Here is a 12,094-nt window from a genome sequence, read left to right on the forward strand (position 1 = left end):
TTTCAGATAGGGTGCTGAAGTGGAAGGTGGAGGAGGAGTTGATCAATGTATTCTCAGCTAGTTCTCTTCGAGTCCTGAGATGGCATTAATTTAGGCTCTTGCCAGCAGCATCAAAATGGTGAGGGACCCACAGAGGTGTGTTAACTAAGTCTTTTATAGAGAAATTGAAAAAGTAGCATTTTCTTCTGCTCGGTATCCTTCACAGAGATAACAGGAACTTAATAAGACACATCACATGATATAAAAGCTTACAAAAACATTTACTGGGCGCTATACAGCTTTATTAAGACATAACAAACATTATCTAAACACTTCAGAGGCAGCATGCAAGAGCTGTCACCAATATCCTGTGGGCACAAGACAGTTCCATTAACTTGGTTTAGCTGTTGCCTTTCCACACAGTACAGTCAGCTCACTCTAAGGGGGGGAAAAATCATTTTAGTTCAAGCCACCCAACAGATCTTGGAAGAAGAAAAAGTTGCTCTTGCTAAAACAAGTAGTGAATCCTCACTCCCTCCCCCACTGTCTGCCTACAGAGGCAGAGCCATGTTATAAAATAACAGAACATCTTCCAGACCCTTAACTCAGACATCTGCACTGAAGTCTCAATACCTGCACAACTGTGAACTGGTTAATATTTCTTATGTCTGGATGGATTTCCATTACTTCAAACAATACCCAGGTACCCTCATCTTCAGAAGAGTGGGGCACTGTGTGCTACAAAGTTTCTGCTCCACTTCCTTTTGCTTCAAAACCATTTACCTCCCTGAATCAGAGGTAAGGCAGTTCCTATTCAATTGCAGCAGAGAATTAACTTACTAAGCAAGGGACACAGAATGCTAGATTATAACAAGGATCAAAACTTGGCTGTAGCTTTGTCAGCCTCTGAATATGAGATAAGAGAATGGCACTTTGCTCACATGGTAGGAGAGACACCAGAGCAGTGTAGAAGGAAGAGTTTATGCTCTGTGGTCCCCCAGGCCGTTACCAAACTGCACATGCTTTTTTAAGGGCATTTGCTCTCACACGTGGTCCATGTGCAGCAGTTCTCTCCCTCTTCCTCCCTCCCAGTTTATGCCAACCCATTTAGGCTTAACCTCCAAAGAGTTAAAGCACTTAGAATTTGCATTCATGAGAGTATCTCACATGAAAACTCAGGACTAGGTGTCTACTAGTCTAAGCCTACTAGTTTAAGCTTACCACCAAGTTATGAATGTGCTGTACTGTATCCTGATTTAGTAGTTGCACATCAATATTACGGAGGTCTCCACCAGCTGTACAGAGTGTCTAAATGTGAAGAGAAACAGTTTTAAAAGTTACTCTGAAAGTTTTTACTCTCATGCCCAGCTTCTCTGAAAATCATGTGCTTCCCTGCTACACTGCAAAATTTTGGCAACCATTTTTCATTTTGTTTAGCAGCATCTCATTCAGGAATAGCAAGAGCTGTCACTATGAGTATTCACGTTGATAACTGCTGTAAGTTGGAAATGTTTAAAAAAATATATACCTGTCCATCAGCCAGAGGAATGTTTACAAATGGAACTGGTTTATTCTGGGGTACTGATTTACTTCTTTTTAACATGCCTTGAACTCTTCCACGGGTAGGTAAAGTTCTTGAGACAGTCTGTTGTAATCCAGCACTAGAAAACAATAAAGATGTTACTCTGAGGTTAACTAACTTCCTATGCTGTGTTGGAAATTTTCAGTCAAATCCAAGTAGTAGGAAATACACCTAAGGGAAAGGCAGTCAGCTTTAAATTTGTCCAGTTCTGCCACAAGACTCCAGGAAATCCAACCATCAGCAGCATTCACTGGGTAACGTTTTATGCCCCTGACTCTGCAGTAACCTTCTGAGCCTGTTACAGGCCAGGGAGCAAGCTGACATTTGGACCACTCAGTAACAAGAATATCCACTCTCCAATACCAGCACTGAATGTTTACAGCTTGGGAAAGAGGAAACTTCATGCCTCAGGGCTCAAGATAAGACTGTATCTGTCTACTACAGAGGGAGAGATCAGTAATACCAAAGCTGCTTGCTCTCAGAGGTACAGGGCATACCTTGTGCCATACAGAATTCCTAAGCTTTCATTACACAATTGTTCTTACTCTGCCTAAAAAATGGGTATGTTCTACATGGAAACAAGCCTTTGACATTTTTATCAGGCCAAGGTGAAACTGAGCCAGTTGCTGGTTTTAGGACCCATTTCAGTTATTCATCCTCTCATTTCAGCTGATGACTTGAGCCAAAACCAATCTCTGTAGTGTACGGAGAATGATATTAACTGAAAATCTTAACTGTTCAATATGCAAAGAACTGATTGTCAATGTATTTGGGTGGAGGCTTTGTGGGGGTTGGGTTACTTTCTTTTAAACACAGCAATATTGGTGACAGTTTAATCAAAGCTGGGCTCTGAGAACAAGTTTGAGCTGTAAACCCTTAAATAGTGAGAATAAAATTTATACTCAATGCATTTTTTTTAAACTAACTTTAGTTAGGACATCAAATCGTGTGCCTCCATGAGAGTGCAAGTTAACAGCCACACTCAAAGCAGGAGGTGTAGCTGGTTCACATCCCCACTGTCAAATTTAAGGGCAGACCATGAAGATCTGTTACATGTGGATTGATGATGATTAATATCTAGATTGATAATAATGTAGATATATAGTGTCTTGGCTCAGCTGATTAGAGCATGATGCTAATAATGCCAAGGCTATGGGTTTAATCCCTGTGTGGGCCATTCACTTAAGAATTGGACTCCATGATCCCTGTGGGTCCCTTCCAACTCAGAATATTCTGTGAAATTCTGTGGTATTTAACAAAATTATTTATTAAGAACAAGTCAAAAACCCCTTACCTGTTGGGTACCTTTGGAGTGGCTCTGAGATTTGTGGCACTGCAATGAGAAGTAAGAGACTTTACTCTTCTGCAAGTGTGACTTGCAGAAGGATGTTAACACATTCAAAAAAAAAGTAGTCATCAGTTTTGTATTTTGTTTGGGTTTTTTTGTTTGTTTGTTCTTGTTTTATTATTATTTTTATTTATTCCTCCTCATCTACTTCTAATGTGGAGTTTTAGCTGGGATGAAGATAGACAGACAGTGGATTAGAGAATGGATTAGGGAGTGCTCCAGGACAAACATCTAGTGTATACACATGTGAAAAAGCCCTCCTGAGGTAAACATGGTTTCGTGGGACCTAACAACATACAGGAAGAATTAATTGATGTCAGTAGATAAGAGAGGGCTGTAATAACCAAACTGAGTGTTTATTACAGAACAATTTATTAGTCCTAACAGAGCAAAGATGCTTTCCTTACATGTTCTCTTCCATTAAGTATTGTTTGCAAATCTATACTGATTCCCTAAGTTCAGAGTTCTGCACCATTCAGTGAGAGATACAACTCCATGTCTTCATCAGCTAGAGATGCTTTTTTGTCCAGGGTTCACAAAACCACAGTGCATCTCACTCACTCAGGGAAGACATCCTTATCAGATGTATTCCTGTTGGGCTCAAATATCAGCTACTTTAGTTGAAAATAATTTTATTCAGCATTCAGAAGTTCAGGTGAGTTAAATAAGCTATCAAAGGTCAGTCTTACCTAGAAAGAGGGTTCAGTTTGCTATTTAAACCAGAGCCCAATGAAACCAACGACTTGGTTTTGGAAATCTGAAAATGTAAGACTGCAGTTAAAAGAAGTGGCATTTGAAAGCAAAATGATAGGTATTTGCAGGAAACAATACTGTAAGAATTCCCTGTTGAAAAAGAGCAGTTAAGCCCCACGGTGCTGCCTTTTATACAGTTCTACATATATATAAAATGGCAAATATGCATTCTAAAAGGAGTTTCATACTGTCAAAATGTATTCATACTGAAGTTCTGTACAACCAACCCCCTGTCTCATATATACACCTTCCAACTTTTAAACCTTATAACTAATGCCTGTAACTCTGCACAGAATCTTTTTTGTCTTTGTTGTTATCTTGCTACATATTTCAGTGTCTGGCTGAGGAGCTACTTTGCACAGACTGACTGAGGTGGTAAAATTAATACTTGATTTGGTTTAGAGATCAAGATGGAGAGAATGCACAAGTCATTCAAATATAGAAAAGAATTAATTAAAACAGGTAGGTTTTTTTAAAAAATAAGTTTCAACAAAAATAGTTTCTCAAAGCTTCAAGACTTATTGACAACTCAAGAGAGAATGACTATGCCAGTATTTGCAAGTGTGTGTGAATTAGTCACTAGAAGTGCAGATACTATATTTCATTATGAAAATGATTTACTAAACTGTTTAGCTTTGCTTAACTTCAAATATGTTAAATTTAAAACAACTGATTTTTCAAAAAAACAGCAGTTCACTGGCCTGCCTGGTCATGGATCTGGCAAGGTTCATGGCAGGTCAAAACTGACTAACCCCTTATGTTTTTTGAATATAAAGAAAAAATAGACTTACTTTTTTTGTTACTTTCTTTGCAGAACTGTGCTTGGCATCTTCATATTCGACAATTGTAGTTACCTTAACTAGAAATGTATTAGCAAGACAAGGAAAATAAAAATCTCATGAAGAGCACAAAACACCACTTCAGACTTGTGTTAAAAGCCTGTTTCCCCACTGACAGTTACATATCCCTGCTGCTCCACAGTGGTCATTCACCTGGGACACACTTCAAAACAAACTGTCTCTGTTCCTCACAGACACTGGGACACACAGGGCAGCTAAAAGATACCAGATAATCCCTTAACTCCCAGACAAAACAGATTTAGGTATCAGTGTCCTCCTTATTGCATATATTGGGATGTGAAGAAAAGCTCGGTGGGCAGAAGGTCAAAGGGGAAGCAAGAAAAGAGGGGTGACTTTCGTAGCTCTTCTGCTATACTGTAAAGCACTAACAAGTCACTTAAATCTGTCTCTTCTCACCATTTTCAGTGATAAATCCGAAGGGCAGGATCTCTTATCCTTTAAAGTACCCCAACAGTGGCATAACTCGTGATCCTCCACACTGAATGCTGGGGGGAACTGTTATACACTTTCCCCTCTTGTATTCTTCAGGCTTAACATTCCCTTTACAAATGCTCAGTTCAAACCAATTAAAAAAAATAAAATTTAAGAACCACAAGCTATGTATTAATGGATTGACTTGCCTTTTTTGCTGTTGGTCCTCACCAGTTTTGGATTTGGTATGTCTTCTAGAGAGCAGTCAGTCTAAAAAAAAAGTGTTTATACAACAAGGAAAGGTCAACAGATTTTGCCCAGTAGATGAATATTATGTTACAGAAGCACATGAAAGCAAGTGACAGAAGTGGGATTGGCTAAACACCAGTTTATTTTTTCAGAAACATCTGGATTTCTGCCAACAGATGACCTTAAAATTTAGGTAATGTTCATAACTGCACTGTGACTGGCTGTCTAGTCTTTTCACATCATCTTCTATTTAAACACACAGCCAAACAAAATATTTTGTCTGAAACATTTACAGCGGGGAGAGAAGAATTCTATTCTGTAAAATGTGATAAAATTTGAAAACACACTTACCACTGCAGCAGCAAGAGCCACTTCCTCCCTTCCTTGCAAATCTGTAACTCAAGAAAGTGTAACTTGTTTAGATACTATTACTTGCAAAATTTTTATCTTCAAGTTTTTATCTTACGGCCTATGAAGCAGAACAAGTAATTCAGGATTACAGTGGCTTAAATAGTTAACCTTAGTTAGCATACATGTTGCATTGGAACAAGATTCAAGTCTTGTAGAACAACAGTCATCCTATAAAACCATGAAAATTTCAGTATGTTAATTCTCTGAAAGGATACTGAGTGTAGTCACATAGTATATAACTTAAATTCCAAGAAGAACCACACACACACATTGTACTGCAGAAAGCTAATGCTTTTAGGTAGAAATTTCTCAAGAAAAGAACTGAAATACATACTCAGGCTTATGGTAAACTCAAGTTCATCAAGAGCCTTAAGTTTGATCTTTGTGTGGCCCCTGCAATTTCCAGGTGCAAGGTAGATTCCAAAAACGTCAGTTCTCACCAGAATATATATCTGAGGCTGAGTGTATACCACATCTTAAACTGCTGCATAAAGGAGAGTTAAAATTAAGCTTGCTTGCTCAGTAGTAAAAGACTTCAAACTGAGAAACACAAAAAAAATCTCTGTTGCTGGGATTAACAGAGTCAGATGGACAGTAGCACTTACGTTTTCATGCACAGAAAACACTAGGTTTGTAATTATTCCTTGTCTCTTCAGACTTAAAATGAGACTACTTAAGAGCACACATAAAACCCTCCAGACTCTATACACACACTAATTCTACCCCCTGTTTTACACATATCAGCCTATTTGAACAAGAGTGCTCAGTGAGCATCTGCAGGGGAACAGGTCTGCTGATTAGCTTAAAATACTCACCAGACAAAGCAAACTTGTTCATAAAAGTCCCCAAGTTTACAGGTTTTCTCATACCAGTCACAGACACATCCTGCCCTAATCCTGTCCGCACCCCTCGAAAGGACAGGGCCACGCACACTTACTGAGCAAGTCTTTCCTTTTCATTTTCCTGATGGCAGCCGGCATCGTCAGCAGCTCCACTGCAAACGCCTTCTCAGCTGTTTGCAACAGCGCATCGAGCTCCTTCTTCATCTCCTGGACGTGCTCCTTGGCTTCAAAACAAAACAGGCTTTTATTGCCATGCACGTTACATATTTCCAAGTATAAGCTCTGGAAGATCGCATTAAACAAGAAAGTTAAAACAACGTTTTATCGGGAGAAATCCGATTGGGAGTCGAAGCGCAGGCTACCAGCCACTCCGGGGAAGGAGGACCGCGGTGCCGGCCCGGGGGCTCTTCCCGCCGGGAGCCGCTGTTCCCTCCACCCATCCCGGGCAGGGAAGCGCCGGCGGGCGGCCACCACTGCTTCGCCCCGGGCAGCTCCTCCGCCCCCGGCCATACCCTGCTGGTCGAAGTCGCTGAGGAAGAGCGCGATGCGCTGATCCTTCTTCTCCTGGGACAGCCCGGGGCGCTGGTCCCGCTCCTGGGGCAGCGCCCCGCGGTCCGGCTCCACGCCAGAGTCCGAGCTGTGCCGCTTGCCCGGGGGCTTCCTCAGGGGCATGGCGACCATCCCGCCGGGAACCGAGCCCGGGACCGCGGGGAGAGCGGGGGATCCTCCCTCCCTCCGCCCCCGCCCGCGGGCCGGGCGGACACACCTCGGGGAGGGGATGGGGCGGACACACCCTCAGGGAGGGGATGGGACGGCCCGGAGCGAGGGACGAGGGTATGAGGGGGATCTGCGGGTGCCCCGTCTCGGTGGTGCCCCAGGGATGGCCAGAGAGGCACAAAGCCTATCCTATCCTATACTGTGCTGTAGTGATAGGACGAGGAATAATGGGTACAAATTGAAAGAGGAGAAATTTAGGTTAGATATTACAAAGAAATTTTTCACTGTAAAGGTGGTTAGACACTGGCACAGGTTGGCCAGGGAGCTTGTGGATGCCCCACCCCTGACACTGCTCAAGGCCAAGTTGGATAAGGCCTTGAGCAACCTGGTCTAGTGGAAGATGTCCCTGTACATGGCAGGGGGTTGGGACTAGAGCCTTTAAGGTCCCTTCCAACCCCTTAACATCCTATGACCCTCGTGCCCTGACAGGAGCTGGGCAGGCTCACACACACACAGCTTGGTCCTGGTGGAACAAATTAACTGTGCTGTTTTGTTACTTGTTTAAAGCAACCACTGCAAATCTGAGCACACGAGGAGGGAGTGCTTCCATCCCTGATGAGAAGTGACCAAGGCCAGAGGGTATCCAGGGCCTGGGGCAGGCAGTGGATGTGCTGCCAGGGCTTGGACCAGGTACTGGGAAACCTTTCTGCTCGACAGGGAAACCTTTCTGCCCTATTTTAGAGCCGAGGTTTGGGTTTAGATACTTCACTGCTGTTCAGCATGCAGAATATGCAAAGCTTCAAAGCTAGGAAAGTGAATAACCTGTTCTGCCTCACGCAAATGGTTACAGGTTGTGTAAATGCTAATCACGTGAACACAGGATTTAATGAACATGTAATAAAGTGGAACATTAGAAAGCCATGACTACACCTACTATTGAATATTCAAATCCATATCCTTAAAAGTAGAATCCCTTGAAAAAACCTATTATCTTACATGCATCCAAATAAAAAATCATGCCAGAGATATGAGCATCTTGGGTTTTGTACAAATTTGACCAAGGAACTGTATAAAAAGGAATTTAGACAATATTTTAAAACACTAGTGGTTTTCACACAGTGTATATAGTTGATGCTGCAAGCTCTCTGTAGTAGTTTTTTCTGTATCATACGCATCTGGCACAGTATCCTTATCTCCTGAGCCAGATGGGACAGCCTATGTCACTGAAAAAAAAGCTGTAAAAAATCTGACTGATAACTCATAAGCATTTTATATCATGTTCTTATTTGTAAAACAAACAACATACCTCCCTCCTGCCCAAAAAAGAAAAAAGGGAGGTAAATGTTTCTGTTCCAGAAAACACTCAAATACCAGATAAAAAGAAAAGAATAGCCTGCTTTGGGGGCATTTTTAGTAGTGCTGGCATGGGCATATATGTTTAGGGAAGCAGGACTAATTTTCCTTTCCCTAAACTTCATATTCTTTGGAATTATCAAGCACCACTAAAGTAACTGTAGAGGTGTCACTGCAAAAAGACAAGATTGTGTTGCTCTGTAAATTTAATCTCATATAAACCATGTAAGAATTTTTTTTTAAAAGGGAACAACCAACAATATCAAACAAACACCAAAGCTTTCATGACACAGTTGATCAGCCTCAACTGACTAGCTGATCCTCTCTATAAAGAAAGAAGTCTGGCTTGCCTAACTCCTGCCTAATTCCTTACATTATATGATTACTATGAGCATGAATTTGCCCAAGACCATCTCTATTTGCAGTTCTGCAATGGTAGGAAATATTTTTGTGGTAACCAGTTGGACAAATTTCAAGTCCATAAATTGAAGTGATGCAGAGATTAATGATCTGGTACATGGATACTAAATACTAGTAAATACTGGTTTGAACATGGGGTTAATGTGTCATAGTGCAATCCAGCTGGTATTGCTTCAGTGACATAGGAAACAGGGAACTATTACCTTTTTTAAATGTGCTTTATTATTTGGAAGTCTCATACATCTGAAGTACTGGAGCACCTGTAGGAAGATCAAACCTAGAAGCATGCATTTGAAAGTAAGGATTGTCTCTCATTAATTAAAGATTTCAAAGACATGGAAAATAAAGCCTCTTTTCTTAGCTTTACAGGATTGTTCCACAAAAATGCACATTAACCTTATCATAATACATATAAATATTGTGGATGGACAGTAGAAATCACCACCCTTCCACATGAGATGCATCAAGAAAAAATTGTTATCCCTTATAATGTCACAGACATAAAAGGTACCTTAATAGAATGTTTAGAAAAAACTCAGTTTATGTCATTACATTTTGATTTAAAAGTGTAAGAATTGCTGTCTCAACAAAACAAAAAGCCTTTCACACCTGTAAATTATCTTAAATTATGTATAAATATCTGTAAATTAGAAACCTGTAAACATATACATTTTTTTCCAGAAGTATGAGGTGCAAATGCAAGGTAAATATAAAATCTACTGACTTATTAGATTACAAATACTACCCCATGAAAAAGCTGTAGTTACAAAAATATATAAAAAAATACCCTAACTCCCACCATTAGGTCTTATTTTCAATCTACACTGCTTTACAAGTCCAAAGCCAGATCTCATTTGGACACATTCCTAGAATGGGAAAGTGCTGCTTGTCTTATTTTTACATCAATATTCTGATCTCCTGCTACGGTTTTGCTTTCTGGATTTGTTTCATTAATGCACATTAAGGACGCCAACAGATAAAAGGTTGTATTTATCAATGGACAGCAGCAGTATAAATATTCTCAGTCTGCTGTCCTCCCACAGGTGCATTTCTCCAAGGATAAGTGGATGATTTTTCTCCAGGCCTCCACAGTCACTCTGTGTAGCACCTGGGACCACCAGCAGGTGACTGACAGGGACTAAATTCTTCTCACAGACTTCAGTAAGGAACTGTGAGAAGCACACCCACTATTAACACTGTATCATACTGGTAGCTGCTCTTGCAAGGACAGTTATTGGGAATATCTCGTCTTCCACACATAATAAATTGGCACAGGTTCATCCCTATGGTGATTCTGTAGGCCTTGGCTTTAGTAACTTGGACCAGCAGAGGATGCTGAAACAGCTATAAAGGCAGCCTAACAAAGTGCTAATAGACATGAAAATGAGTTTACTTCTAAATAATAACTTAAAATTAATGACTGGATTAAATGTGATATCTTAGTGAATAAACTCTGTAAATGCTGAGGCAAAGCCTGACAAATGCTAATGCTTTCACATCTGAATACTGGAAGCTCTGTTCCTTCAGCCTTTATCAGAGCTAGCAGGAGGTGTCCAGCTTCCAGCTCTAGAGAAACAGAAGCTGTCCTTTGTTTTGCAGGGAAACTGGCATAGATTAGTGGAGTCATACAGCTGTACTCCTAGATAGCAACCTTGTTGAGCCAGGCTTTAATAAGCACTCAGGGTCATTCAGCCAGTGGCATGACTGTGGAAGATTTAAGTGTCAGCTGTACTATCATTCTCTTTATGCTTGGTGCAAGACATTTTCCTTTAAAGACCTTTTCCTTCATTAGAAATCCCCCCCAGCATTTCCCCTGGTAACATGTGTTAGTCTTTGCCAGTTCAAGCTGGATTTTGGCCACACCGTGGGTCTCCCTCATGTGTTTCCAAACAAATGTTCTCCATAGACAGAGCGGTTCTGGAAGTGTGTTATGTTTCAGCCCACCTGAAAGGACTGACTGTGCTCTCATCTGCTTTGAAACACTACTTTACTATGTTCCATGTGTATAAAAGAAGTGAGTTAACAGGAGACTCGTGGAGTTGTTATGAGAGGAAATGTTCAGCACTCTTGTGCTGGGATTTTGTGTTGAAAGCACATGAAGAAGGAGATTATATTCCTCATTATGTTTCAGCTTCATAAAAATAGGGTTCAAGCAGACACTGCATTCACTCCTCTGGTCAAAACTGTATATTCCATTTTGATTATGCTGTGCTGGCAGGATTTATTTTTAGCAGAATTTCAGAGGTATCTGCACACATGTGCCAAAGACTTTTTTTAAATAAGCATGATGTACCTACATCCTTAATCAGATTTGGAGAAGACTTCATACTTAACAACAACAAAAATTAAACCAAACAATACCTATAATGTAGGGGCCTGAATTTTTGTTTAGTAGAATTTTAGGATGGGAAACATCCTAAACAATTTATCTTGGCATTTCCGTTTGGTAAAAAAAACCCACATAACAGTAATAATTTTAATGAGCAATTCCCTTTCCCAACCTATTGAGTCAAAAGTCCACAATGTAACTTCCAATCAAGGCACAAAACCATTTACTGAGTCTTTCTTCTCACCACTTTCTTCACATTCTTCCCCTTAAAAAAATGTCTTCTATATGAGACATTAACGTTAATAGTCCAATAAGTTGTAGCAGTATCTGAGACTGGTTCTATCTGTTTTGAATTTAGTTAAATTACATGAACAGCACATTCTCAGCACATCTTTGTTCACTGCTTTCATTTGCTTTGAAGGGGAGGGGATGAGGGGGAAAAAGCCACAGTAGTTTCATGTTTTTCAAGAAACTTTACGTGGAAGTCTTTCACTTTCTCCAGTACGATCTTCAGCTTCTCTACTGGAGGAAGAATGGTCATTCGAAAAATAATATTTAAAGAAAGAAAAAAACCAATCCACATTATCTGCAGAACAAACTAAACTGTGATCTTTGCCCAGACCTTGATTAATCTCAGGGCACATCAAGTACTATGTTAAGGTTAATACTTGTTTTGATGTGATTCTCTTATTTCATGCATTTATACTTTAATTGAACTATACTATTAAACTAGAGCAATTTGTTTCAATTGGTTAGTTCATAGGAATTCAAGAATTGTTATTTTCTATTGAGTGGTAAAGAAGGTCATCAGTAAGTAACTTGATTTCCATAGTTGGGCAG

General features: G+C 40.3%; 1 protein-coding gene across 2 annotated transcripts; it reads right to left on the bottom strand.

The window, feature by feature from the left end:
* Positions 1-259: 259 nt before the first annotated feature.
* LOC113968400 (borealin-2-like) lies at positions 260-7,174 on the bottom strand. 2 transcript variants are annotated; one of them, XM_027684930.1, is made up of 10 exons: positions 6,948-7,174; positions 6,531-6,659; positions 5,534-5,580; positions 5,143-5,203; positions 4,454-4,521; positions 3,599-3,666; positions 2,856-2,894; positions 1,508-1,640; positions 1,201-1,287; positions 260-417 (listed from the first exon to the last, which is right to left on the bottom strand). In XM_027684930.1, the coding sequence occupies exons 1-10, from the start codon at positions 7,114-7,116 to the stop codon at positions 370-372; spliced, it is 849 nt and encodes a 282-aa protein (XP_027540731.1). In that variant the 5' UTR covers positions 7,117-7,174; the 3' UTR covers positions 260-369. The 2 variants fall into 2 exon arrangements, with proteins under 2 accessions (XP_027540731.1, XP_027540732.1); XM_027684931.1 differs by having other exon boundaries at positions 5,534-5,574; positions 6,948-7,173.
* Between the last annotated feature and the right edge of the window lie 4,920 nt (positions 7,175-12,094).

The sequence above is a fragment of the Neopelma chrysocephalum genome, unplaced genomic scaffold, assembly GCF_003984885.1.
Source record: "Neopelma chrysocephalum unplaced genomic scaffold, ASM398488v2 Primary Assembly neopelma1_68, whole genome shotgun sequence".
NCBI lineage: Eukaryota > Metazoa > Chordata > Aves > Passeriformes > Pipridae > Neopelma > Neopelma chrysocephalum.